The sequence below is a fragment of the Macaca nemestrina genome, chromosome 6 (genome assembly GCF_043159975.1).
Source record: "Macaca nemestrina isolate mMacNem1 chromosome 6, mMacNem.hap1, whole genome shotgun sequence".
Classification (NCBI taxonomy): Eukaryota; Metazoa; Chordata; class Mammalia; order Primates; family Cercopithecidae; genus Macaca; species Macaca nemestrina.
This window is the reverse complement of record NC_092130.1, coordinates 96741284-96767231: the sequence shown is the minus strand read 5'-3', so window position 1 is coordinate 96767231 and position 25948 is coordinate 96741284. Positions and strand designations below refer to the sequence as shown.

Genomic DNA, 25948 nt, shown 5'->3' with positions numbered 1-25948 from the left:
ATGTTCCAAGTTTACTTCTAATACAATAGAAGAATTGCTAGACCCAAGAACATATTTATTATTCAAAGAGATTATGACAAAATAAATTCTCCATAAGTGAACAAACACAAATCCAGAAGAGTAGGTTTTTCTTTCACCTTTCTTTTCAACTTTGCCAATGAAAACTCTCTCATTTTTAATTGTAATTTTTGTTTTGTTTTGTTTTTGAGACAGAGTCTTGCTCTGTCGCCCAGACTGGAGTGCAGTGGCATGATCTTGGCTCACTACAACCTCTGCCTCTTGGGTTCAAGCAATTATCGTGCCTCAGCCTCCTGATTAGCTGGGATTACAGGCATGAGCCACCGTGCCTGGCTGAATTGTAGTTCTTAAATAATAAGTAAGACTGAGCATTTTCTCACGTTTGTTGGCATGTGCATTTTTTCCTAAATGATCCCTAACCTTTTAAATTTTTCTGTTATGTGTCCTTTCTGTTGATTTATAAGAACACTGTGCAAATTAAGGCAAGTGGATCTCTGTTCTACGAATCACTGTGTGTCATCTGAGTTCTTTCTTTAATTTGGTTTATGGATCTTGTGTCTAGAAAAACCTTGGCCATTTTAGATTATTTTAAAAGGTCACCCATCTTTTCTCAATACTTTTAATGGACTCCTTTTTAACCCATTTTATCATGGTTAAATATTGGATCTACACATTACTTATTTTAATGGAAAGGGTGTGGAGCAAACTTCAAAGAAAGTTTACTGACAACTTACAATTTGGATATCAGTATCCCAAGGAAGAGTGACAGTTCTCCCCATAACTACAACATCTAACATTTATGAACTCAAACTGTGGGCCAGTCACTGTTCCAAGTGCAAAATCCTATAAAGGAGATCCTAGGGATTACCCCATTTTACAGATGTACGAATTAAACAACCAACAGATGATGTAACTGATCAAGGCACACCACCAGTAAATGGCTGAGAACATATTGGAACTCAGGCTTCCCATCACTTAGAACTGGCTCTTAACTTCTCTGCTACACCGCCTCTGAACTATATGAACAAAAAAGCCTAAAAAAATCCACATCAAAAATATGTTTAAATTAATTCTCAGTAGAAAGCAGGTTTGTCCTTTTCCTCCCATCAAATACTTCGCGAAGCTTAAGTACTAAATCTTTTTTTTCCTTGAAACTGATTCTCGCTCTGTCGTCCAGGCTGGAGTGCGGTGGCATCTTGGCTCACTGCAACCTCCACTTCCCGGGTTCAAGTGATTCTCCTGCCTCAGTCTCCCGAGTAGCTGGGATTACAGGTGCACGCCACCACGCCCGGCTAACTTTTGTATTTTCAGTAGAGGCAGGGGTTTCACCATGTTGCCCAGGTCGGTCTCGAACTCCTGACCTCAGGTGATCCACCCGCCTCAGCTTCTCAAAGTGCTGGGATTACAGGCATGAGCCACTGCACCTGGTCCAGTGTTTCTTTTTCTTTTTTTTTTTTTTTTTTTTTTTTTTTGAGGTGGAGTCTCGCTCTGTCGCCCAGGTTTGAGTGCAGTGGCCGGATCTCAGCTCACTGCAAGCTGCGCCTCCCGGGTTTATGCCATTCTCCTGCCTCAGCCTCCCGAGTAGCTGGGACTACAGGCGCCCGCCACCTCGCCCGGCTAGTTTTTTTTTTTTGTATTTTTTAAGTAGAGACGGGGTTTCACCGTGTTAGCCAGGATGGTCTCGATCTCCTGACCTCGTGATCCGCCCGTCTCGGCCTCCCAAAGTGCTGGGATTACAGGCTTGAGCCACCGCGCCCGGCCTTCTTTTTCTTTTCTTTTCTTTCTTTCTTTTTCTTTTCTTTTTTTTTTCTTTTTTGAGACGAGGTCTTGCTCTGTTGCCTAGGCTGGAGTGCAATGGTGCGTTGTCAGTTCGCTGCAACCTCTGCCTCCCGGGTTCAAGCGATTCTCCTGCTTCGGCCTCTCGCCATCATGACGGGCTTTTTTGTATTTTTGTAGGGATGGGGTTTCACCCTGTTGGCCAGGCCGGTCTGGAATTCCTGACCTCAGGTGATTCGCCCGCCTCAGCCTCCCAAAGTGCTGGGATTAAAGGTGTGTGCCACTGTCCCCGGTCCTAGTGTTTCTTTTCTGGGCAGTATCACTGCATGCCCCAGGGGCCGGGTGCATCCTTGGTAGTAAAGGCAGGGGTAGTGTTTTCACAAAGACTGGTGAGTGCTATCGGCATCTGGGGGTAACTTAAATATCAGCTATGCACAGGACTCCCTAATTGTTTTACAAACATGAAAAAGGAGAATGAAATGCTAAGAAGAGAAGTGGAGGGCTTTCTCTCTCTCTCTCTTTTTTTTTTTTTTGTTCATGTCTTTTTGTCATGTCACCCAGGCTGGGTTGCAGTGGTACGATCATGGCTCACTGCAGCTTCAACTTTCCAGCCTCAGGTGATCCTCCCACCTCAGCCTCCAGAGCAGCTGGGACGACAAGTGCACGCCTCCACGCCCGGCTAATGTTTGTATTTTTTTGTAGAGATGGGGTTTCACTATGTTGCCCAGGATGGTCTCGAATTCTTGGGCTCAAGCAATTCATCCACCTCGGCCTCCCAAAGTATTGGGATTACAAGCAAGAGCCACCTCTCCGCCATTGCCAGTTCTCTCTAATAATCAGAGAATACCCTCAAGCAATCCATAATGAAGGGCAAATGAAGTAAGCATTTGTGTTCCTCTCAAGCACTGGGTCCAGCTATCTGCCACACCCCTCTTCCAGAAAGAAAACAAAACAAAAAAAAAGAAGTCAGGGAGTCAGCCCTGCTGGACCTCTTGCTTCCAAAAAATATGCAATCGGCCAGGCGCAGTGGCTACCTGTCATTCTAGCACTTTGGGGAGGCCAAGGCAGGCGAATCATGAGGTCAAGAGGTCGAGATCATCCTGGCCAACATGGTGAAACCCCGTATCTACTAAAAATACAAAAAATTAGCTAGGCATGGTGGCGGGCGCCTGTAGTCCTAGCTTCTTGGGTGGCTGAGGCAGGAGAATCGCTTGAGGGTGGCTGAGGCAGGAGAATCGCTTGAACCCAAGAGGCGGAGATTGCAGTAAGCAGAGGTGGCACCACTGCAGTCGCCTGGCGACAGAGCGAGACTCTGTCTCAAAAAAAAAAAAAAAGGAAAAAAGAAAAATTGCAATCCGTGGCAACCCTCATTCCTACCCGCCCTCTATCATAAGGAAATAATTTACAGCTTCATGCTTTTCAAAGCCTCCAGCCAGAAGCCGCTGCTAGGCAAAATGATTTGCATAAAGTGCCTCATTTAAATGGCCTCATGCCCCTTACTCAGCAACTTCCACCAACTACACTAATGGTGAGATAGTACAGTCTTAAAACCTGCTTTCTGTTAAATTCTATCATCCATGCATAGAGCAGAACTTTCTGGAAAATAACAGCTTGGGAGTTTAAGAGAAGGAAGGGAACAAAAAGTTTAAACTGATTTTATTACAACAAAATACAGCATAAAAACCCAACCCGAAACCAGGCATAGTGGCTCACGCCTGTAATCCCAGCATTTGGGAGGCTGAGGCAGGTGGATTGCCTGAGATCAGGAGTTCAAGACCAGCCTGACCAACATGGCAAAACCCCATCTCTACTAAAAATACAAAAATATGCTGGGCATGGTGGCAGGCGCCTGTAATCCCACTACTTGGGAGGCTGAGGCAGGAGAATAGCTTGAACCCTAGAGGCAGAGGGGTAGAGGTTGCAGTGAACTGAGATCCTGCCACTACACTCCAGCCTCGGCGACAGAGCAAAACTCCTTCTCAAAGAACAAAAAAAACCCAATCCGAGATTCAAATAATCAAATCGTAAGACTGTGTTTAAAATCCATAGCTATGAGCTCTTTGTTGAACTGTTCAGCAAACACAGCAGATTATCTTTGGGGAAAAGCCCAATATCCACTCATTCATGCTCTCATCATTTACCAAAGGCCAAGTGTATACTGGGCACTGGGAAATAGAAACGCTAGGAGAGCACGGGGCAGTACCTGCTGTGAGCTGATTAGTTGTGTGGCCTTGGAAGATACCCTGTGCTCCGGGACCTGTTTCCTGGAAATAACTTGTTAGGTGGAAATGCCACTGCCTTGAGGATCCTTCTAGCTCCAGAATTAATTAGACTGTGACCTCCCAGATTCTCACAACCCCATGGACAGCCCATAAGCCATCTGAGAATGGCAACGCAGGACCTGGAGCAACGGGCATTATGCCCATCAGAAACCTCAGCAGCAGCTGTGAGACTTTCTCTGGCTGGCTGCCAACCAAAGACTTCCCACAATGGTTCTAATTTCAAACTGCCCGACCATTATCCTTAAAAACTATTGGAGTGTGCTAAAAGGTCTGGTATTTTTTCCCCTTTGTCAGCATGTCCCAATTTTCAGTCTATGGTTTGGGTGAATACTGGGGATCCTTTTTTTTCCATGTCAGATGGGTAATGTACCAACAACATGACAAGATTGAAGGGAAGCACATCTCACAGACAAGCATGAAAACCCAGTCACCATGCTTATGAACTACAAAAGAAATTGCATTCTTACAATCAGAAACAGAAACATCGATCCCATTGTGGTACCCTATGAGCCAGGAGCCACAGACCATGCCCACCTTCCACTCTGCCTCTTTTAACTTCATTATACAAAAATAGCTGTATCCCTCCCCAGGATATAGGCAAGTCACTGCAGCCTTGAGAGGCCAGCAGGAAGAAGAATTAAAACAGAGCTCCCTAAGGGCGAAGTAGAGCTGCCTCCAAAGATAGGAAGTTCCTGCCTCTGGAGTTGTTTGTTACAGTAGAAGAAATCGAGTACAATTGGGTCAGAAGAGCAGAAGACCCTTCCAGTGCCAGTTTTCTGGGAGGTGGTCCAAAGGAAGTCACTGGGGCCAGCTCCCTCCCTCAGACAGCTAACAGGAGCAAGGCTTGGTCAGCCTTCCTGAAGCTCTCCAAGTCCAAGGTTTCTGAGCTATTTATTCTATACTGACTTTGAAAACACAAAATTGCTCCAACAGGATGGATATGTTAGGAACAATTGGGCATAATAGGATGTGCATTTCTGTCTGTTGAGAAACACCAGGTAGAAAACTGCACCAAGCTGAATTGAGCTCCCTGGTAATACACAAAATGCACACAACTCAGCTCAACAAGTGCACTGAGTCACACCAAACACATGTGATGTGACAACTTTCCATCCAATTCCAGATAACCCTCCTCCTGCTGCTTCCCAACTGCTCAAAAGCCTAACTCTCCAAACCCATTTCTCCAAACCCAAGCCTAACTCTCCAACCCAAAAGTCTTGAAAGGTAATTTCAAGACTTTTTCAAATAAAATGCCAAATTTACCATAGTAGTTATGTATTTCTTAACCATTTAACATTTATAAAACTATAATATCATTTTCATTCAGTTCCTTTTTTCAAATGTGTCACTGACAAAGTTTTAGAATATTGTGCCCTTAACCAAATTTTCCCTATGAGATATGTGGTTTCATTGTGCAGTTCTGCTTAATGTGGTAATTTTTAGAATGCATATGTCATGTTGTATATTGTAGCAGAACTATTTCCAGGGCTCTAGTGTAGAGTATTTATAATCATTTTTAAAAAATTACACTAAATGTCCAAAAGGAAAATAAATGTTTATATGATTAATTAAATCATAAAATTAAGATAGTAAGATAAATAAGATAATTAAATCATAAAACCAAAAAGTGCTGGGATTATAGGCATGAGCCACTGTGCTCAGCCATGTATTTCTTTTTTTTTTTTTGAGACGGAGTCTCGTTGTGTCGTTGTGTCGCCCAGTGCAGTGGCGCGATCTCGGCTCACTGCAAGCTCCACCTCCCGGGTTCACGCCATTCTCCCGCCTCAGCCTCCGAGTGGCTGGGACTACAGGCGCCCGCCACGACGCCCGGCTAGTTTTTTGTATTTTTAGTAGAGACGGGGTTTCACCATGTTAGTCAGGATGGTCTCGATCTCCTGACCTCGTGATCCACCCGCCTCGGCCTCCCAAAGTGCTGGGATTACAGGCTTGAGCCACCGCACCCGGCCTCAGCTGTGTATTTCTGTAAAGCATAAAATATTGCTTTTAAATTAGTTTTCATGTCATGTTACTTAATTCATCATTTCAAGATTAAATCAGTATCTAGTAAATTGAGCTGCCTACCTAGTGATTGGTTTCCATCACTAATGAAAAAAGTTTTGATGCTTCTCCCTTTTTCAAGGTGCTACATACTGTAATCCTTAGAACAACTTAAGAAATAAAATGGCAAGGCTGGGTGCAGTGGCTCACACCTGCAATCCCAGCACTTTGGGAGGCCAAGGTGGGTGGATCATGACGTCAGGAGATTGAGATCATCCTGGCCAACACAATGAAACCCCATCTCTACTAAAAATACAAAAATTAGCCAGGCGTGGTGGCACGCACCTGTAATCCCAGCTACTCGGGAGGCTGAGGCAGGAGAATTGCTTGAACCCAAGAGTCGGAGGTTGCAGTGAGTCAAAATCACGCCACTGCACTCCAACCTGGTGACAGAGCAAGACTCCGTCTCGAAAAATAATAATAATACTAAAAAGAAATAAAAAGACACATAAAGACAATGAAAAATCTTCAATTAGCCCTCTCCTCAAAAAAAGGTAACAACAAAGAACAGAAGAGGAAATGAGTCAGGTTTCAGTTACTGAGGAGGCTGAGGCAGGAGGATCACCTGAGCCCAGGAATTTGAGGCTGCAGTGAGCCAAGATCACGCCACTGCACTCCAGTCTGGGTGACAGAGCGAGACTCCATCTCAAAAGATAAATAAATAAATTAATTAATTAATAATAATAATAGAAAAAAAAGGGAATGAAATGGAAACTGATCAATAATTTATAGCCTTAAACTCAAACATATGAGTAATTACATTAAATGTAAATGATCCAAGCATCCAATTAAAAGACAAAGATTGGCTGGGTACAATGGCTCACACATGTAATCTCAGCACTTTGGGAGGCCAAGGCAGGAGGATCACTTGGAGCCCAGGAGTTTGAGACCAGCCTGGACAACATAGTAAGACCGTGTCTCTGCAAAAAAAGAATTAAAAAAAAAAAAAAAATCCATGCCAGGTGGTGCATATCTGTAGTCCTAGCTACGTGGGAAGCTGAGGCGAGAGGATTACCTGAGCCCAGGGCATTGAAGGTACAGTGAGCTGTGATAGTATCACTGCACTCCAGCCTGGGCAATGGAACAAGATCCCATCCCAAAACAAAACAAAACAAAACAGAAAAATGAAACAACACAAAAAGGCAAAGATTGTCAGATTGGATTAAAAAGCAAGAAAGATCCATTTCCATCACATTTATAAAAAGCATACTTTTAAGTATAAAGACAGATTAGTCAAAAGCCAAAAGGGTGGTACGGCTATATTAGTATCTACCAAATACTTAAAAAAAGACCCTTTTAGAAAAATAGGCCAGGCGTGGTGGCTCACACCTGTAATCCCAGCACTTTGGGAGGCCAAGGTGGGCGGATCACTTGAGGTCAGGAGTTCGAGACCAGCCTAGTCAGCATGGCGAAACCCCATCTTTACTAAAAATACAAAAATTAGGCCGGGCACAGTGGCTCATGCCTATAATCCCAGCACTTTGGGAGGCCAAGATGGGCAGATCATGAGGTCTAGAGTTTCAGACCAGCCTGGCCAATATGGTGAAAGCTTGTCTCTACTAAAAATACAAAAATTGGCCAGGTGTGGTGGCATGCACCTGTAGTTCCAGCTACTCAGGAGTCTGAGGCAGGACTGAATCCAGGAGTCTGAACCCAGGAGACAGAGGTTGTAGTGAGCCGAGATCTCACCACTGCACTCCAACCTGGGCAACAGAGTGAGATTCCATCTCAAAAAAATATATAAAATTTAAAAAGTAACCGGGCGTGGTGGCACATGCCTGTAATCCCAGCTACTTCAGAGGCTGAGACATGAGAATTGCTTCAACTCGGGCGGGCGCGGTGGCTCAAGTCTGTAATGCCAGCACTTTGGGAGGCCGAGACGGGCGGATCACGAGGTCAGGAGATCGAGACCATCCTGGCTAACACGGTGAAACCCCGTCTCTACTGAAAAAAAAAATACAAAAAACTAGCCGGGCGAGGTGGCTGGCACCTGTAGTCCCAGCTACTCGGGAGGCTGAGGCAGGAGAATGGCGTGAACCCGGCAGGCAGAGCTTGCAGTGAGCTGAGATCCGGCCACTGCACTCCAGCCCAGGTGACAGAGCGAGACTCCGTCTCAAAAAAAAAAAAAAAAAAAAAAAGAATTGCTTCAACTCGGGAGACAGCGGTTGCAGTAAGACAAGACTTGGGCCACTGCACTCCAGCCTGAGCGACAGAGCAAGACTGTATCTCAAAATGTTACACATTGTTACATTTCTTCCCTGCTACACAAACCTCCAGTTTTAGCAGGTCAGGGAGATGGATTTGACACCAAGCTCCTATCTCCCTGGCTGCAGCACCCGATTAAAGCCTTCTTCCTTGGCAATCCTTGTCCATCTCAGTCATTGGCTTTTTGTGTGCTGAGCAGCAGGACCTAGACAGAACTCCGGTCTTTAGGCAACATTCTTAAGTTCAAGAGTGGGTGGCCCCTTCATTCTTGCTCCTTTAGTTCTACTATTAGTTTTTAAACATACCTAATTCCCTGTAGTAAATCCTCTTCTTTTTAAAATACCTAGGGCGATCTTGGCTTCCTACATTGAACGCTGACACACTGCATCACCACTTTACAGATTAAAAAAAGACAACATCTGATCTGTATCCCTTCAACAATCACTAATATTGTTAAAGGGGATTTTATCTCTCTAACAACATTAGGGAGACAAGACAGGAATTTCCCCTACTTAACAAGAAAAATTAAGAACTAGGAACAGTAGTGAGCTCCCCAAAACTGGAGTGATTCAAACATAGAAGCACACTGAAGAGGGGTATTAAAATGGACATCTGAGCTTCAGATGGGTCATTAAAAACAGATGCCTTTTAAGGTATCTTCCAAGAGTTTCTGTGGTTCCATGACCTGCCTCAAAAATCAAGCAAGGCTGGGCATGGTGGCTCACGCCTGTAATTCTAACACTTTGAGAGGCCAAGGCAGGAGGATTGCTTGAACCCAGGAGTTTGGGACCAGCCTGGGCAACACAGTGAGAGCTTGTCTCTACTAAAATAAATAAATTAATTAATGAATTAATCAAGCAAGCAGCAAAACCTGGATCTCACCAGAACTAGACTTGCTTCTCCAGAATTGTTCAAAGAATTGAATCCCAGTTGACGAGATTCCACAAACTTTGATAGAAAAAGAAGGTGGGGGAGAGCACAGAAAGTGGGGGATTTCTTTGAAGAAAAAAGGGGATAGAGGGCTACCCTTGGACTCAATTTTGGCAGAACTTAAAGAATAAACTTCAACATCCTGCAATTTGGGGGCAGGAAGCTGTTTTCCTACTACCATCCCTTAAGGGTTAGCCCAGACCTCTTTAGGCTCTTAATCTGCTCCTCCTTTTATCTTAAAAGATAATAACCTCCCCTCCCGGGCTTCAGTCCCTCAGCTCCCCAGCATTTCTCTACCTTCTGCTGCCTGGAAACTGAGGCTGCCAAAACCCCCAAGCACTTTTTTTTTTTTTTTTTTTGAGATGGGAGTCTCATTCTGTCACCCAGGCTGGAGTGCAATGGCGTGATCTTGGCTCACTGCAACATCTGCCTCTCAAGTTCAAGCGATTCTCCTGCCTCAGCCTCCTGAGTAGCTGGGATTACAGATGTCTGCCACCTGGCCCAATAAATTAGCTGGGCCTGGTGGCATGCACCTGTAATCCCAGCTTTTTGGGAGGCTAAGGCAGGAGAATCGCTTAAACCCGGAAGGCAGAGGTTGCAGTGAGCCGAGACCGCGCCACTGCACTCCAGCCTGGGTGACAGAGCGAGACTCTGTCTCAAAAAAACAAAAACAAACAAAAAAAGAAACATAGTCTCGTTCTGCTGCCCAGGCTGGAGTGTAGTAGATCAAAACTCACCCAGTCTCAACCTCCTGGACTCAAGCGATCCTCCTACCTCAGCCTCTGGATAAGCCAGCACTCTTAAAAATCCACAGGCACTGATCTTTGATCTTCCTCTCTCACTTGACTTCAGGTTGTCTTCTGACCAGGCCAGCAGCTCCACACCTGTCCCCACCCTCCAGGCAGGCTCTACCTTCACTTAATTTCCTTTCTTTCCCCGTTGGCTACAGGGAATGTCTGCCTTTTAAATTGGAGATGTTTCTCAAGGTTCCAAGGTTGGGCTTTCCTTCTCATACTACAGCTGTTTTTTCCTGAGGTCAGATTTCCTTGAGAAGCTGAGAAATGATGGGGACTTTCTTCTTAGAAAAGTTTCAGGACATAAACAACACAACTGTGTGGGCAACTGCAGGATTGCATGGATCCCTAGAGCCCATTCAGGAAGGAGGACCCACTCTCCTCATGCTCCCCTGTGTGGGCTCATCCACTTCTGGGGGCAAATGTCCCTGCCAAGGGACCCCCATCTTCTTCCCCTTTTCCAAAAGATAAAAGGTGCAAAGCTGAGCAAACAAACCCTCAATCCAGTCTGTCCCAGGCACAGTCTCACACAGCTAGCAAATTCAGCATCTATTCACAGGTCACTCCCAAGCACAAGCAGGGCTAGCTACAGCCTCTGAACTTTATTATTCTAGGTACCCAGTGAATATTTATTTATTTATTTATTTATTTATTTATTTATTATTATTATTATTGAGACACAGTCTCACTCTGTTGCCCAGGCTGCAATGCAATGGCATGATCTCAGCTCACTGCAACCTCAGCCTCCCACGTTCAAGCGATTCTCATGCCTCAGCCTCCTGAGTAGCTGGGATTACAGGCATGTGCTACCATGCCTGGCTAATTTTTGTATTTTTAGTAGAGACGGGGCTTCACCATGTTGGCCAGGCTGGTCTCCAACTCCTGACCTCAGGTGATCCACCCACCTCAGCCCCAAAAAGTGCTGGGATTACAGGTGTGAGCTACCACACCTGGCCCCAGTGAATATTTATCAATTGACATTTTACTTTAGGGATTGTAAGCTCTTAAAAAAAAAAAAAAAAAAGAGTAACAGCTAACTAAGTAAGTCCGACAGTCCTAGAGTCCTCAGGGATAAGGCTAGCAAAGCTACAGAAAAATTACCACTATAGAATCCTGTTGGAGCAAACAGTGTCATTACTATGGAAACAAAATACTGCCATTGTTTCGAGAATGGCAATGGAGGAGATCAATGAGCATGGAATCAAGAACAAAAGATTGAATTCCTCCCTAGTTCGGGTGAACCACACTTACCAAGGATCAAAGCATTAGGAAATCAGCCCTCCATTAAATTGCTGAGACATAATGTGAGCACAAAAAAAACAAAACAAAACAAAACGGAAAAGGCATTCCACAAAGACCTCATGAATTTTGTTTCAAAGTGCACTTAGCCAGTTTATAAAAATGATACTTAAACAGAAGTCTGATTTTCCCATCTCCTCTAGTTATCTTTTCATAAATAAGATTTAAGAGGTTATACATGTGTTTTTCCCACTTTTGTTTTGACTAGACAGTTTTCATTAGGGAGTAAAAATGCTGTCTAATCACTATATACTGTAACCTTACTTCAAAAACCCACAAATTGTTTCAAAATTTACTCTCTGATAAAAACCCATTACGTTTTTCCACAACAGCTGCTTTCCTTAAACATCAGCAATTTTAATCTCACAAGGCAAACTACGGAAGAAAAGCCAAAAGTAAAATCCTGCTTCCTTTTAAAATTCAAACAGATGTTCTGTGTAATCACACAACTCACTATTTGAATTTCCTACTGCCCTATACTGACTCTCTCATATTAAGTTCTAAAATGTTTTGAAATACCATTAATATATAAGCTACAAGAATATGGAGATATTCTCACTGGAAATGTTTTGAAATACATTTTAAGCAGGGATGCAAAGGTTTACTGTGGACTACCTGAGATGCCTAATATTTGGGAACAATCACAGTGGTTTAGATTGGTAACTTGATTGCTACTACTCTCAGGATCCAATCATAACCCTAAATTCAACTGAAAACAGCAATATGTAAAATTCACTAACAATGCGGCTTGACTCAGAACACTAAGAGAACACTGGGTCTTTATAATTAGGCAGGTATGACCACTTAAAATACTAAAAATAGCTTGGTCAAAGAATTACATCCAATGGCTAGTTCTGTAGACATATCAGCTTATACGAAGACTTCCTTTTTAACATCAAGTTATCATAGATTATCTGGCCACATACTGCTCTGAAATAAAAGTAGACAATGCCATAATTACTGCAGTGCCCTTTCTGAGGCTGTAACTGATGATTACATTAAAATACCTGGAAAACTGGAAAAGTAAAGCTTCCATGTCTCATAGTCACTCCCAGATACTCAGTATCTGTGGGAAACCTACACCCTCTATTTATACAGAAAATGAGGGCGGGAAGCAAGCAATGGGGAAGGGGGTGTTACCTTTTATTTAATTAGCACAGAGAGATGAGTCAGAGGCTGCCTTCCACGCCTACAGACTGGCCTCTCCTCAACGGTGCCTACAAAATCAGACTTGCTGCAGCCCAAAGCTATTTGTCAGCTTGCCAGGTCAGCTACAGAGCTGCCCAAGAAAACACATTTGAATGAGCAACCGTCAAGCGAACTCTCCAACTAAGAGTGCAAACTTCACTCTCCACACTGTTCAAGGTAAGTGACGGAGGATTATCTGACAACTTGAACTTAGCTACACTACACAAAGACACCTCGAAGCCACCCTTCCTGTATCAGCTCACCAGTGAGCTATTTAGAGTAGTCCCTCCTTACTAGAGGAGGATGTGTTCCAAGATCCCCAGGGGATGCCTGAAACTCTGGATAGTACCCAACCCCATATACACTGTGTTTTTTCCTGTATATACATACCTATGATAGTTCTGTTGTTGTTGAGACAGGGTCTCGCTCTGTCACCCAGGCTGGAGTGCAGTGGCACAACCATGGCTCACTGCAGCCTCAACCTCCCTGGACTCAGGTGATCCTCCCACCTCAGCCTCCCAAGTAGCTGGGACTATAGGCACACACACCACCATGCCCTGGCTAATTTTTGTGTGTTTTGTAGAGACAGGGTTTATCCATGTTGCCCAGGCTGGTCTCTTAACTCCTGGGCTCAAGTGATCCACCCACCTCAGCCTCTAAAAGTGCTGGGATTATAGGCATGAGCCACCTTGCCTGGCCTTATGATAAAGTTTAATTTCTAAATTAGGCACAGTAAGAGGTTAACAACAATAACAAATAATAAAATCAAACACTTATGATACTATGCCAGCATCACTACTCTTGCGCTTTGGGGCCCCTAAGTCAAATAAGGGTGACTTGAATGACTTGAACACAAGGACTGCAATTCTGCGACAGTGGATGTGACAACCGAGATGGCTCCTAAGTGACTAAGGGGTGAGGAGCATAGGTAGACAGCTAGACAGCATGGATATGCTGGCCAGAAGTGATTCACATCCCGGTGAGATGGAGTGAGGTTTCATCACATTATTCAGAACAGGGCATAATTTAAACCTGTGAATTGTTTATTTCTGGAATTTTCCACTTAATATTTTCATACCCCAATAGACCTCAGGTAACTGAAACCACAGAAAGCAAAACGGCAGGTAAAGGGGGACTACCGCATTTAGCCAACATCAACCAAAACATCACCTTGACAGAACAATTATAGGGCATTTTACTGCATTTTGCCCACATCTTTATAAAGATGAATAGGAAAATAAAAGTGCCAGTGCTAGTGATAAGAAACACAGGTCTCAATGTTAATGCAGTGGAAGCAAGGATGGCCACCATCATACAGCAGGGAAACAGTGACTCAACCACCATTTGGACAGACGTTATCTGTGAAAGCAATTGTAAAAAGAAAAGGTCAAAGTTAAAGCAAATGTTGAAAATGACAGAAATATATTGTCAATGATGCCACCTAACAGAGATGAAATTAGGGATTTTTTTTTTCATTACTTTTGACCTTTTGGGAATAGAAACACACCCAAACCTCTTAACGCAAAAGCTCAAAAGCTCGTTAAGTGACTTTCACACATTCAATGTTAACACCTCTAAAGAAACCATCAAGTTTGAAGGTAGAAGACTATCTACATATGAATGTAAGCCCAGAAAACATTAACAGCTACAAATAAGTGGTGGGTGCATGTTAAAAAAACTTTCTCGGTCACCCCATAATTCTGCAGAAAGAGTGGGATCAAATACAACACTTCCAACATAATCCCAACTTTGCAAAGTAAAATTATAAATAATAGCCAGGCACGGTGGCTCACACCTGTAATACCATCACCTTGTGAGGCTGAGGCGGGCAGATCACCTGGGGTCAGGAGTTCAAGACCAGCCTAGCCAACATGGTGAAACCCCATCTCTACTAAAAACACAAAATTAGCTGGGTGTGGTGGCGGGCACCTGTAATCCCAGTTGCTCAGGAGGCTGAGGCAGGAGAACTGCTTGAACCTGGGAGGCAGAGGTTGCAGTGAGCCAAGATCGCGCCATTGCACTCCAGCCTCGGCAACAAGAGCGAAAACTCCATCCCAAAAATAAATAAATATTAAATATAAGTAACTGAATATAAAGCATCGAAATGTTGTTCTCTCTGGGTAATGATATGTGTGATTTCCCTCTGTTTCACAAATACTCCCCACATTGTTCAAAACAGTATCATCATGGAAAGAATGAATTTTTGTAACTGGATCCCTTCCAGTGGAAGCACCATGTAATATAAATGAAGACCTAACATCTCCAATCACTATAAACAAAGAGCAATAGGGAAAAAGAGTTTTGTAACCAAAAGAGCTCAACAGGGGGTTCAGCTAGGTCACAGTAAGAGCTCTGCCTATGAGAAGACAGGAAACATCCTTGCAGTAGCCAGGATTTAATTTCAATGAATCAGATGACCCAGTACTAAGTGGTGCAATCAAGTCTACAAAGCACAAATTCTGTGAGGACTCTCAAAACAAGAGAAGGATCATTACTGAGGAAACATTAATTGAGCGGGGACCTCAAAGTAGAGATCTGGGTTTTACAGTGAAGAAGGAAGGACATTTTGGGGGAAACATCATCATTATTATTTTTTTTTTTTTGAGACGTTGTCTCACTGTCTTGCCCAAGCTGGAGTAAAGTGCCCTGATCTTGGCTCACGGCAACTTCCGCCTCCCGGGTTCAAGTGATTCTCCTGCCTCAGCCTCCTGAGTAGCTGGAATTACAGGCATATGCCACCACGCCAGGTTAATTTTTGTATTTTTAGTAGAGACAGGGTTTTGCCATGTTGGCCAGGCTGGTCTCGAACTCCGCCCGCCTCGGCCTCCCAAAGTGCTGGGATTATAGGCTTGAGCCACCGTGCCCGGCCTGGAATCATCATTATTGTATGTGGTATGTCATTTATTTTTTAAATAAGTCTTCATGGACTCTGTGTATGTGGGTGTGTGTTTTAAGCTGCATTCTAGGGGCATCAGTTGGCCTGATAAGACGTATTCCAGCAAACATTTAATCAAAGGCCACACTGCTGGCAGACACGGCTGACCTAATCGCATTTACACCGACCAACCCTTTGTAACTTTTCGCTTTCCTGACTGTTGAGCCACCGCTCACTCCCCTCCTTACTCCCTTATGCTCACTTTAAAAGGCCCAGTCACCTCGGCACAAAACTGAATGGAGCTCAGCTCTTTCCCCTACAGTCAATAGTTATTGAATAAAACATGTTTTTACTGCTTTAACTAATGTCTGGCTTTGTTTATCTTTGACAATGGATAGTCCCTGGTGGCATTCAAGGCTTTGTTAATTAACATAACAGACATTAGAAATGAGTTTTACTAGCCTGGGCAGCAAAGCCAGACCCGTCTCTACAAAATTTTTTAAAAACTGGCTCCCAGCTACTTAGGAGGCTGAAGTGGAAAGATGGCTTGACCCCAGGAGTTGGAGGCTGCAGTGAGCTATGACTGAACCACTGCACTCCAGCTTGGGCAACAGCCAGATCCCATCTTTACATACATACATACATCATATGTACATACATGCATACATACATACGTACATACATGAATACATACACACATAAATGGGTTTTCATTGAGGAAAATCTTGGTGATCTAGAAATAGGATCTGGCTGGAAATACTGGGCCTGGGCATTCCTGCTTTGCATAAACTGGCTATAAAGATAGAGTGAATAGGGCCGGGCACAGTGGCTCATGCCTGTAATCCCAGCACTTTGGGAGGCAGAAGCGGGTGGATCACCTGAAGTCAGGAGTTCCAGACCAGCCTGGCCAACATGACAAAACCCCATCTCTACCAAAAATGCAAAAATTAGCCAGGTGTGGTGGCAGGTGTCTGTAATCCCAGCTACTCGGAAGGCTGAGGCAGGAGAATCACTTGAACCCGGGAGGCGGAGGTTGCAGTGAGCCAAGATTGTGCCACTGCACTCCAGCCTGGGTGACAGAGTGAGACACTGTCTCAAAAAAAAAAAAAAAACAAGACAGAGTGAATCTTTACTCAGAATGGCAACCATGGGCTTGATCCTCCTGGTGCAATAATCTTGGCTGCCCACCAACCAGAAGTTAGCTGAGTCTTGCCTACTAGAATGTTGGTGCATCTGCCTCAGGTGAACTTTTCAGGCAAGAAGCCTATGAGAGCACCAACAAGGTCAAAGAGCTGGAACATCAGGAAGTCTTAGAACAGGCTGCATCACTGTTCTGTACGTATGCCACTGTCTGTATGTGTGACAGAATTTGGTCTGTGACCTTGGTCTTTATGACCTGAATTAGGCATGAGGGAGAAGTTAAACCTCATCCAACCATTAACCACTGGCAGCCAACAATATCTACCAAAACAGCCTGACAGCAGGGTATTCAAAACTGTATTGGGTCCATCTGGAGCAATTATTATTTATTCATATAGGAATAATAAGGAATAGCAGTCTGGTACAAAAGTCACCCAACTCAAGTCAGATGGGCCAGTATGCAAGGCCTGGCTCTACCATCAGTCAGTTGGTAACATCAGTTCACTTATTTCTCTATACTTTAGGTGACTCACTTGTAAAAGGAGTCCAAGCAGGGGTTTTGTGAGGAATTAATGAATTATAATGTATGTAAAAACAAAGCACATACTGTGGGCTGAAATAAATTTCAGCATTATTATTGTCATACATGCCTATACTTGCCTGCAGTAAGCCCTCCCAATCCCTATTGTCAAACTGCCCTGAAAAGGTTGTCTGGATTTTCCAAGCACACACCTCACTTCCGCTCTGACAGTGCGCACTCATTTTCTTTTTTCTTTTTTTTTTTTTTTTTTTTTTGAGACAGCATCTTACTCTGTTGCTCAGGCTAGGGTGCAGTGGCTCAATATCAGCTCACTGCAACCTGCACCTTCCGCGTTCAAGTGATTCTGGTGCCCCAGCCTCCCAAGTAGCTGGGACTACAGGTCGTGTACCATCACGCCTGGCTAATTTTTGTTTTAGTAGAGACGGGGTTTCACCATGTTGCCCAGGTTGGTCTCGAACTCCTGGCCTCAAGCGATCCACCCGCCCGGCCTCCAGAAGTGCTGAGATGATAGGCAAGAACCACCACGCCCAGCCAGCACTGTCATTTTCTATAGCTAACTTCCTCCACATTCCCACCTCCACGTAGCCCTTAAGTTAAAGGAGAACAAGGAAGCCCTGTGTTCATTACCTTGTCCCTAGGGGCCTAGCACAGAACTTTGAACCCATAAAGTGTTGAGTGACCACTCCCCTGTAATCTCTACCTTCTTAGCATCCATTAGCCAACACCCTAAGCAAAATCTAAGTGAATATCAGAGTAGATACAAAAATAAAATAAGATGATCTGGATATTATCCTGATGCAGATGGGTAATGGCCACTAGTAAGTTAAGATTTGGGGGGTTCCTCACACTCTGCCAAATCCTATATTACAGACTTTACACTTATCATCACATGTAATTTTCACAATAACCCTAAGAAGTACCCATTTAACAATTGAGGTAAAATTAGGTAATAGAGGGTAAGTAACTCATCCAGTCACACCAGTCCTCATTGTCCAGATTTCCAAATTGAAACCCAGGCCTGAGTCCAAAGCCCAGGCTCTTTTATGGGTTACATATTGTTCATGATGGTCCTCAGTTAAAGAAAGTCATCAAAATGTCTCTCTCCGACCTCAAACTTCTCCCGACTTAAATACCTAATTGGTGACTTGCCATTTCCATTCAATTTATAATAGGCATCCCTAATGTGACAAAGCCAAGAAACTTGGGTTTTCCTCACCAAATGTCCTCTTCCTAGCAGCCTCCTACTTCACCTCAGTAATGCTATCACCATCTACCCAGTGGCTCAGGCCAGACACCGAGTCTGTCTCATTCCCATATCCCACTTCTAATCCTTGCTCAAATCCAGTTCTACCTCTGAAATATACCCAAAGCCAACAATGTCCCACTGTACTCACTCCTACAGTCATAGCCTAAATTAAGGTACCACGCTCTCTCCTCCTGGGACTACAGCAACAGCAGATTGCCAGGATTCGAGCTCCATCAGGAAAGGATTTTTGTTCACTACTGAAGCCTAGAACACTGCTTGCCCCTAAGAGGCAAATACCCACTTGGGTTTTCCTCACCAAATGCTGCATGACCAGCTCAAACTGTTTTCCTCACCTCCACTCTAGCCCCCGTTACAGTCCAGTCTGCACAACACCCCAAGTATCTTCTAAGTGCAAATCAAACCACAGCTCTCCCCTGCTCAGAATGCTCCCACAGCCTCTCACTGCAACCAGAATTAAATCCAAAGTCCAAAGGCAGCTGACAGGCTCTGGCCATTTCTGGTCCTGCTCTTCTCTCTGACCTCATCTAAGACACCCCAGCTACCCTAGACTCCCTTGCCTCTCCTCACTGAGCAGTCTCAACTCCACAGGCATCTTCTCAGACTCCCTCAGCAACCCTCCTCAAGGTTGCTTACCACAGGCCTTCTGACAGGACCAGTACCATATTCATCGTTTCATTGTTTACATGTTTATGAATGATCTCCCCTGCCCAGACACGCCATTGAGAGCAGAGATGCTTGTCTGACTTATTACTATATAGCCAGCTCCTGGCACAAGGTAGGTGCCCAAACAAACAAAAGAATTGGTAACTTCTGATGGTGCTGTGAAGTGAGGTTTTGTTTGCTTTCTTTTTTTTTTTTTTTTTTTTAAGACGGAGTTTTGCTCTTTTTGCTCTTGTTGCCCAGGCTGGAGTGCAATGGCATGATCTCGGCTCACCAAAACCTCTGCCTCCCGGGTTCCAGCAATTCTCCTGCCTCAGCGAGTAGCTGGGATTACAGGCATGCGTCATCACAACCGGCTAATTTTGTGTTTTTAGAGAGATGGGGTTTCTCCATGTTGGTCAGGCTGGTCTCAAACTCCTGACCTCAGGTGATCCGACCACCTTGGCCTCCCACAGTGCTGGGATTACAAGCATGAGCCACTGCGCCTGGCCTGTTTGCTTTTCTTTTAACTTCCTACCGCTCCATCCACAGGAAATCACACTGCACCGAGGCCCACCACAGCGATGCTTCCAGCAGGCCTGGGAAAACAGGGGTTAACTTTGATTTGGTTCTTTCCAAAGTCCTAAGAGGGGAGACTTTAGAAACCTGCCAAAACATCAATAGCAAAATAATTCTTTTACAAAACCCATTTGAATACTGGTAATTACAGAGCCCTAAATTAGGCACTTGGGAATGACAGAAAGAGCCTCAAGGGGACTTCAAGGGACCAGGACAGATGCCCCTAAAGAGCTATAATACAATTACTACATAATAAAAAGTGTTGCATCATATTGGAGAGAAATATTTCAAAACGAGAATAAAAGATTTGCAGAGCTTTCTGAAAACAGTCTTTGCTGGTCCACCTTGTTCTCAAATACCTGGTAAGGTGGGGACCATTCTCATTCTCTTTCTCTCTCTCTCTGCCTGACTCAGGGAAAAAAATCATTTCATCCCAGTAGTCAAAAGCCTCAATTTCCTCAACTCTGAAAAGACCAGCTTTAATGCATGCCAAGCACTGTATTAGACCTCAAAAACCAAGACAGCTCCACGTGGCCACTCCAAACAGGACAGATAATCTGCCAATATAATCGCCGGTTACAGAAACCCACAGTTTATCCCCTGCATCATTTACAGCTGGCCTCGACTGTGGAAAGGCTGAGTGTCAGCAAGAACACCCCGAACCTGGATGCTCCCCAGAGTCCGATTCGTTCGTGAAAACACTCCATTAAAACTGTACCGAAACGCTGATAATCTACATGTACAGAGAGAAAGGAGCTCCACATCCAGAAGACTCACCTACTTCGTTTTTTCTAACTCTGCGGAAGGAGTGAAACCAGCATGACAGGGCTAAGACGTACTAATTCTACACTGATGCAGTAACTTGTAGGAGACCTAATGTTTTAAGATATCATAGGTTTAAACAGGCGAGAGTTAAAAAACAGGTTCGAGCAAGTTTATTTGCAAAGAGAGACAGGAAGGCTCGAGCCCTACCCAGGCAGTCGTGCTAGTACCGAGCCAGGGTTGGGTCGGGAAATTCAGGAAGCAGGGCTGAGTTTTCCCTTCGCCCAGACCTGCGCCCGGTAGTTTGGAAGTCAGGCTTTCAGACATTTTCAAAGGTACAGAACCCACGCTCGACTTCGAGATGCCAAGCGCAACCTGCTTGGGTTGTTTGACCCGAGTTTTATTCAGGGCATAGCAAAGGAGACGTTGCCTAAACCCACTTTTCTTCCTGATTCATCCGACAGGCAGAGTGGAGAGGGCTACGGAGCTCGGCGCTATTCACCAGTGCCGGGTGCAGGAGGCTACACGTCCCTGGAGCAGTCGGGATCCTCCGCCCGAGCCCTGCACGCCCCGCCCCACGCGGAGTCCCGGAGGCCGGAGGGGAAGACCCCGGGGTAGCCTCTTGGGCTTCCCCCTACCCCTTCCCGCCCGCCCAGGGCACAGGATTTCCCGGACGGCTGAGTGCCGCAGGGCCAGCCCAGGTGACCCACCCGAGCCCTACGTTCGGCAGCGGAACTGGGAGCGCACCCAGGCAGGTCCTCGACGCCTGGTCTCCTGGCCCGGTTCTCCGATCTGACAACCCCCGCGCTGCGCCGGGTCTCGCTCACCTGGCCTGCACAGCACTGAGCTGACATCGCGGCGGCTAACGCCGAGGGCGCGCTCGCTGACTCCCCGCGCCGCACCGGCTGTCCTGGCTGCCTTGCGCCTCGAGCGCTTGCCTCAGCCTCAGCTCACACTTGCACGCAGATCAGCCTCGGCCAAGCGCCTAGGCGCCGAGGCCTGGGTAAAAACAACCGCGGCCAAGCCCCGCCCCGCCGCCGGCCCCGCCTCACCCGCCTCCAGCCCCGCCCCGCGCCCGCCCCTTCCCGGGCGCCCGGCGGCGAAGCAGGCTCGCCCGGGGCTCGCACTTCCGCTGGCGTCAGGCGGGTGGGCTGCAGCGATCACTTCCCGGTTGGGGCGCCGAGCCCTGGAGTCGGCCGCCAGCCTTCAGGCCCCACGTTCCGGGTCTGGTGCGCGGTCTGGCCGCGCTCGGGCCCTCTCCAAGGAAGGCGTAGCGCCCCTCCGCCTTCAGATCCGGAGAAAGAGCTTGTTGCTGACTCTTAAAAGGTTGGAGCCTTAGTAAGCGATTCCTGTCTGTCCTGCACAGACCAGACCGCCGGGTGCTGGTCTGCGCTCTGCCGCGTGCCAACTGGGACATCCCACCCACGAGATCCTTGTTCGTGAAATCCCTTTCCCTCCCTCATCTGCCAAGAAAACTTTCAACTTTTGAGCTCTCCGCTCCGCCCAAGCTTCCTCGAATCCCTGGGCCCTTGACTGTTCTGCCCTGACGGCATTTTGTGAGAGATCCATTGAGAGCCCTTTCCGTGCTTCCCTAAATAGTGGTACGTTTTCCACCCTCTCCTCCCGCGCTGTCCCAAGGACTCATTTTCCGTCCCTGCCTAGTCACTAAAAAGAGGGTGCCCAATAATTGCTTGTTCCGTACAGAAGGGAGGGAGACCGTCTCTAGGTTTTCTCGAACTCCTGACCTCAGGTGATCCGCCTGCTTCGGCCTCCCAAAGTGCTGAGATTACTGGCGTGAGCCACCCCGCCCTGCTGGAATGAAGATATTTCTGTTAATGCGATTTTTGTGCCAATCCCTTTGCTCTTTCAAATAAACATTACCGTACCCATTTTAGCAGTGAGGCAACTGAAGCCCAGACAGGTTAAATAACTTGCCCAAAGCCTCGCAGCAAAGTTGAAGAAGCAAAACTGGGCCTGGAATCCACTCGTCTAATCCCCTGGCACATGACGCAAGGCTTGACCCTAGATGGACTCGTTTCCAGACAGAGCTTTGGCGAAGGAGTGTCTTGGGCAGCTTAGAAGAAGAGGAAAGGTGAATGGGAACCAGGCCTTGGGTTATGAGCTGCGCAGGGTTTTCCAGCATCTCAGATGCAGGCGTTTAGAGGAAGAGATATATAATGGAGCAGGTCCTACTCAGAGCCACGAAAAGGAATGAGGACAGTTGGCTCTAACTCGAAACAAAAATAGGGTAAACCCAATCAGTCAAGCGCAGCAACCTGCTCCGTGGCGTTCTGACTCATCAGAAGCTGAGGTTCTCACCAGGACTTTCTAATGAGCTTCGCTGTTTGCTACGGCCGGCCGCGGTCACTTCACTTCAGCCTTACTCCTGGCCTGGGGAAATGGGCTGGGCCCCTAGTAGCTCCGGGTGGGAAGAAGGGTGGAGAGGAAGGAGGGGCGAAAAGGGAAGGCGCGAAATCTACAAATGTTCAAGCCAGCTGGAACTCCGATTTCTCTTTGCCTTTTAGGGAAATTGACTCCAATCGGAACTCGAGGACCTTTCACAAGAGACCATTGGGTTAGGGGACAGAGCTGGTAATAGAATCCAGGGCTCCCAACTCTGAATCCTGTGCTCTTTTTGCTGCTGAGGCTCAGGCCACAACACCCCAAATTGTGACTGTAGAATACCAAAATATGCTATCCCAAAATACACTTCTTTGCCACATTTCAAGCTGGTTATTCTGAGAAACTGCAGACACGGGAATAGTTCTGAAAAGCTGTCCTTTTGTAAAGCAAATTTACATCTATAAAGGAAGTCCACATAGTAAAAGTATCTGTGTCAGGAAGGCAGCTGCTCAGAGACAACTTTTGTTACCTGAGAGACTTTATCTGCATAACAAGGCAAATTTTTTTTTTAAAGACAGAGTCTTGCCCTGTTGCCCAGGCTGGAGTGCATTGGCATGATCCCAGTTCACTGCAACTTCTGCCTCCTGGGTTCAAGCGATTATCCTGCCTCAGCCTCTGCAGTAGCTGGGATTACAGGCGCGTGCCACCACGCCCAGCTAATTTTTGTGTTTTTAGTAGAGACGGGGTTTCACCATTTTGATCAAGCTGGTCTTGAACTCCTGACCTTGTGATCTGCCCGCCTCAGCCTCCCAAAGTGCTGGAATTACAGGTGTGAGCCACCGCGCAGGGCCACAAGGCAACATTATTTACCATACATTTCCTCTACTAACCCTCCTATAACCTGTGGCGCCTCCCCACTGTCCCCACTGAAGCCCCAAGCCTCTATTTATTTCTAGCTCAGAATGCTATAAGCTTCAATCACCTGGCCCTTCATGTTTTGTGAGATTCCTGTGCTGCCGCCTATGCAGGTAATTAAAATGGTTTTTCTTCTGTTAATCTGTCCTATGTCAATTTAATTTGCAATCCAAGCAAAGAACCTACAAGGGTAGAGGGAAGCCATTTTTCCCTCCCCTGCATTGCTATTTCCATGCCTATGTGAGAGGACTCTGAAATGTGGATGTCTGCCACCTGAAGAAAGAGTCTTAATAACCTGGGGACTTGGCCAGACAGGGTGGCTCACACCTGTCATCTCAGCACTTTCAGAGGCTGAGGTGGGTGGATCACCTGTGGTTAGGAGTTCAAGACGAGCCTGGCCAACATGGCATAACCCTATCTTGACTAAATATACAAAAATTAGCCAGGCGTGGTGGTGGGCACCTGTAATTTCAGGTACTCAGGAGGCTGAGGCAGGAGAATCACTTGAACCCAGGAGGCGGAAATTGCAGTGAGCCGAGATGGTGCCATTGCACCCCAGCCTGGGCAACAAGAGCGAAATTCCATCTCAATAAATAAATAAATGACCTGGGGACTTGTAGCCTCTATTGAAAGGTACCAGAAAAGGATAAAGCCTGAGTTTTCGAGCCAGGAAGTTGCAAATTCTAACTCTACCAAGAAGTGGCTAGGTGACCTCCAAGCTTCAGTTTCCTCATCTTCAGAACCAAGTTAATAGCGTCAGAGGCATTTGAACCAGAGAGACTCCATCTTGAATAGGGACTGTAAAATAAAGCTGAGACCTGCTGGGCTGTATTCCCAGAAAGTTAAGGCATTCTTAGAGGATGAGATACAAGATACAGGTCACAAAGACCTTGCTGATAAAACAGGATGTAGTAAAGGAGCCAGCCAAAACCCACCAAAACCAAGATGGCGACCAAAGTGACCTCTGGTAGTGCCCACTGCTCATTATACACTAATTATAATTCATTAGCATGCTAAAGGACACACCCACCAGCACCAGGACAGTTTACAAACATTAGGGAGTTACCCTATATGATCTGAAGGAGGAAGAACCCTCAGTCCTGGGAATTGCCCACCCCTTTCCCGGAAAACTCATGAATAATCCACCCCTTGTTTAGCATATAATCAAGAAATAACTATAAGTATACTTAGTTGAGCAGCCCATGCTGCTACTCGGCCTATGGAGTAGCCATTCTTTATTCCTTTACTTCTCTAATAAACTTTCTTTCACTTTATGTACTTGCCCTGAATTCTTTCTTGCGTGAGGTTCAAGAACCCTCTCTTGGGGACTGGATCAGGACCCCTTTCTGGTAACAATATTCTTACTTTCTATTCAATCACATTTCTACATGGCTGTCCATACTTTGTTGAATGTAAACGTAAGAATGGACGTTTTGGCTGGGTGAGCTGGCTCACGCCTGTAATCCCAGCACTTTGGGAGGCCAAGGTGGGCGGATCATGAGGTCAGGAGATTGAGACCATTCTGGCTAGTATGGTGAAACCCTGTCTCTACTAAAAATACAAAAAATTAGCCTGGCACGGTGGCGGGCGCCTGTAGTCACAGCTACTCGGGAGGCTGAGGCAGGAGAATGGCGTGAACCCGGGAGGCAGAGCTTGCAGTGAGCTGAGATCAGGCTCACTGCATTCCAGCCTGGACAACACAGCGAGACTGTCTCAGAAAAAAAAAAAGGAAAGGACATTTTTCCTGTATCTTTGGGTCTTCATTCTGAAGGCTCCCCTGGCATGTAAAACTATGCTCAAATAAATTTGTATGCCTTTTCTCCTTTTAATCTGCCTTGTCAGTTGATTTTCAGTGAACATTCATAGGGTAAAGGGGAAGTTTGCCCTTCACCCCTACAAGGTCAAGCTCAAGATACCAAAAGACATCAGCTGAAAATTCAATCAACTTGCTGAATCACCCACCCCAAGCTTAGGAAGCATGCTTGAACCCATTTGGCCAAGGCTGGCTTTGCTGGCCAAAGTCCAAGGCCAAGGCTCCAACCAAAGCCCAGGCTTCAGTTGCGGCTCCAGCTCCAGTTCCAGCTCCAGCTCAAATTTCCAAGGGTGCCCATGCACACCCACAGAGGCTCTGGAGGAGAGACCTCTGTCTACCAATGGGAGGACGGAAGGACTCGTGTGAGCCCTGGGCTGCCATCTGCTTCTGCATAGAGCTGGTACCCTTCTTTTCTATTTATACAAACAAACATGAGGCAGGATCTGTCCATTTAAAAAAAAAAAAAAAAAAAAAAAGGAGGCCATGCACAGTGGCTCATGCTTATAATCCCAGTACTTTAGGAG

At 45.9% G+C, this 25948-nt stretch overlaps 1 protein-coding gene and 1 non-coding gene across 3 annotated transcripts in view; both read right to left on the bottom strand.

Moving 5' to 3' along the window:
- LOC105475076 (serine incorporator 5) overlaps positions 1-25948 on the bottom strand; it is a 142144-nt gene that overhangs the window by 99261 nt on the left and 16935 nt on the right. The window contains exon 1 of one of the 2 annotated variants that reach the window (XM_011730053.3): positions 21181-21360. The exons of the other annotated variant lie outside the window; for it this stretch is intronic. Within the exon in view, the coding sequence (XP_011728355.1) occupies positions 21181-21207 (27 nt within the window). The 5' untranslated portion in view covers positions 21208-21360. Of the gene's footprint in view, positions 1-21180; positions 21361-25948 lie in introns of those variants that run through there. 2 annotated transcript variants of the gene reach the window in all.
- On the bottom strand, positions 4428-4531 carry LOC112425483 (small nucleolar RNA U13). The gene has a single exon (XR_003016540.1). It is a non-coding gene; the product is annotated as a small nucleolar RNA U13 (small nucleolar RNA).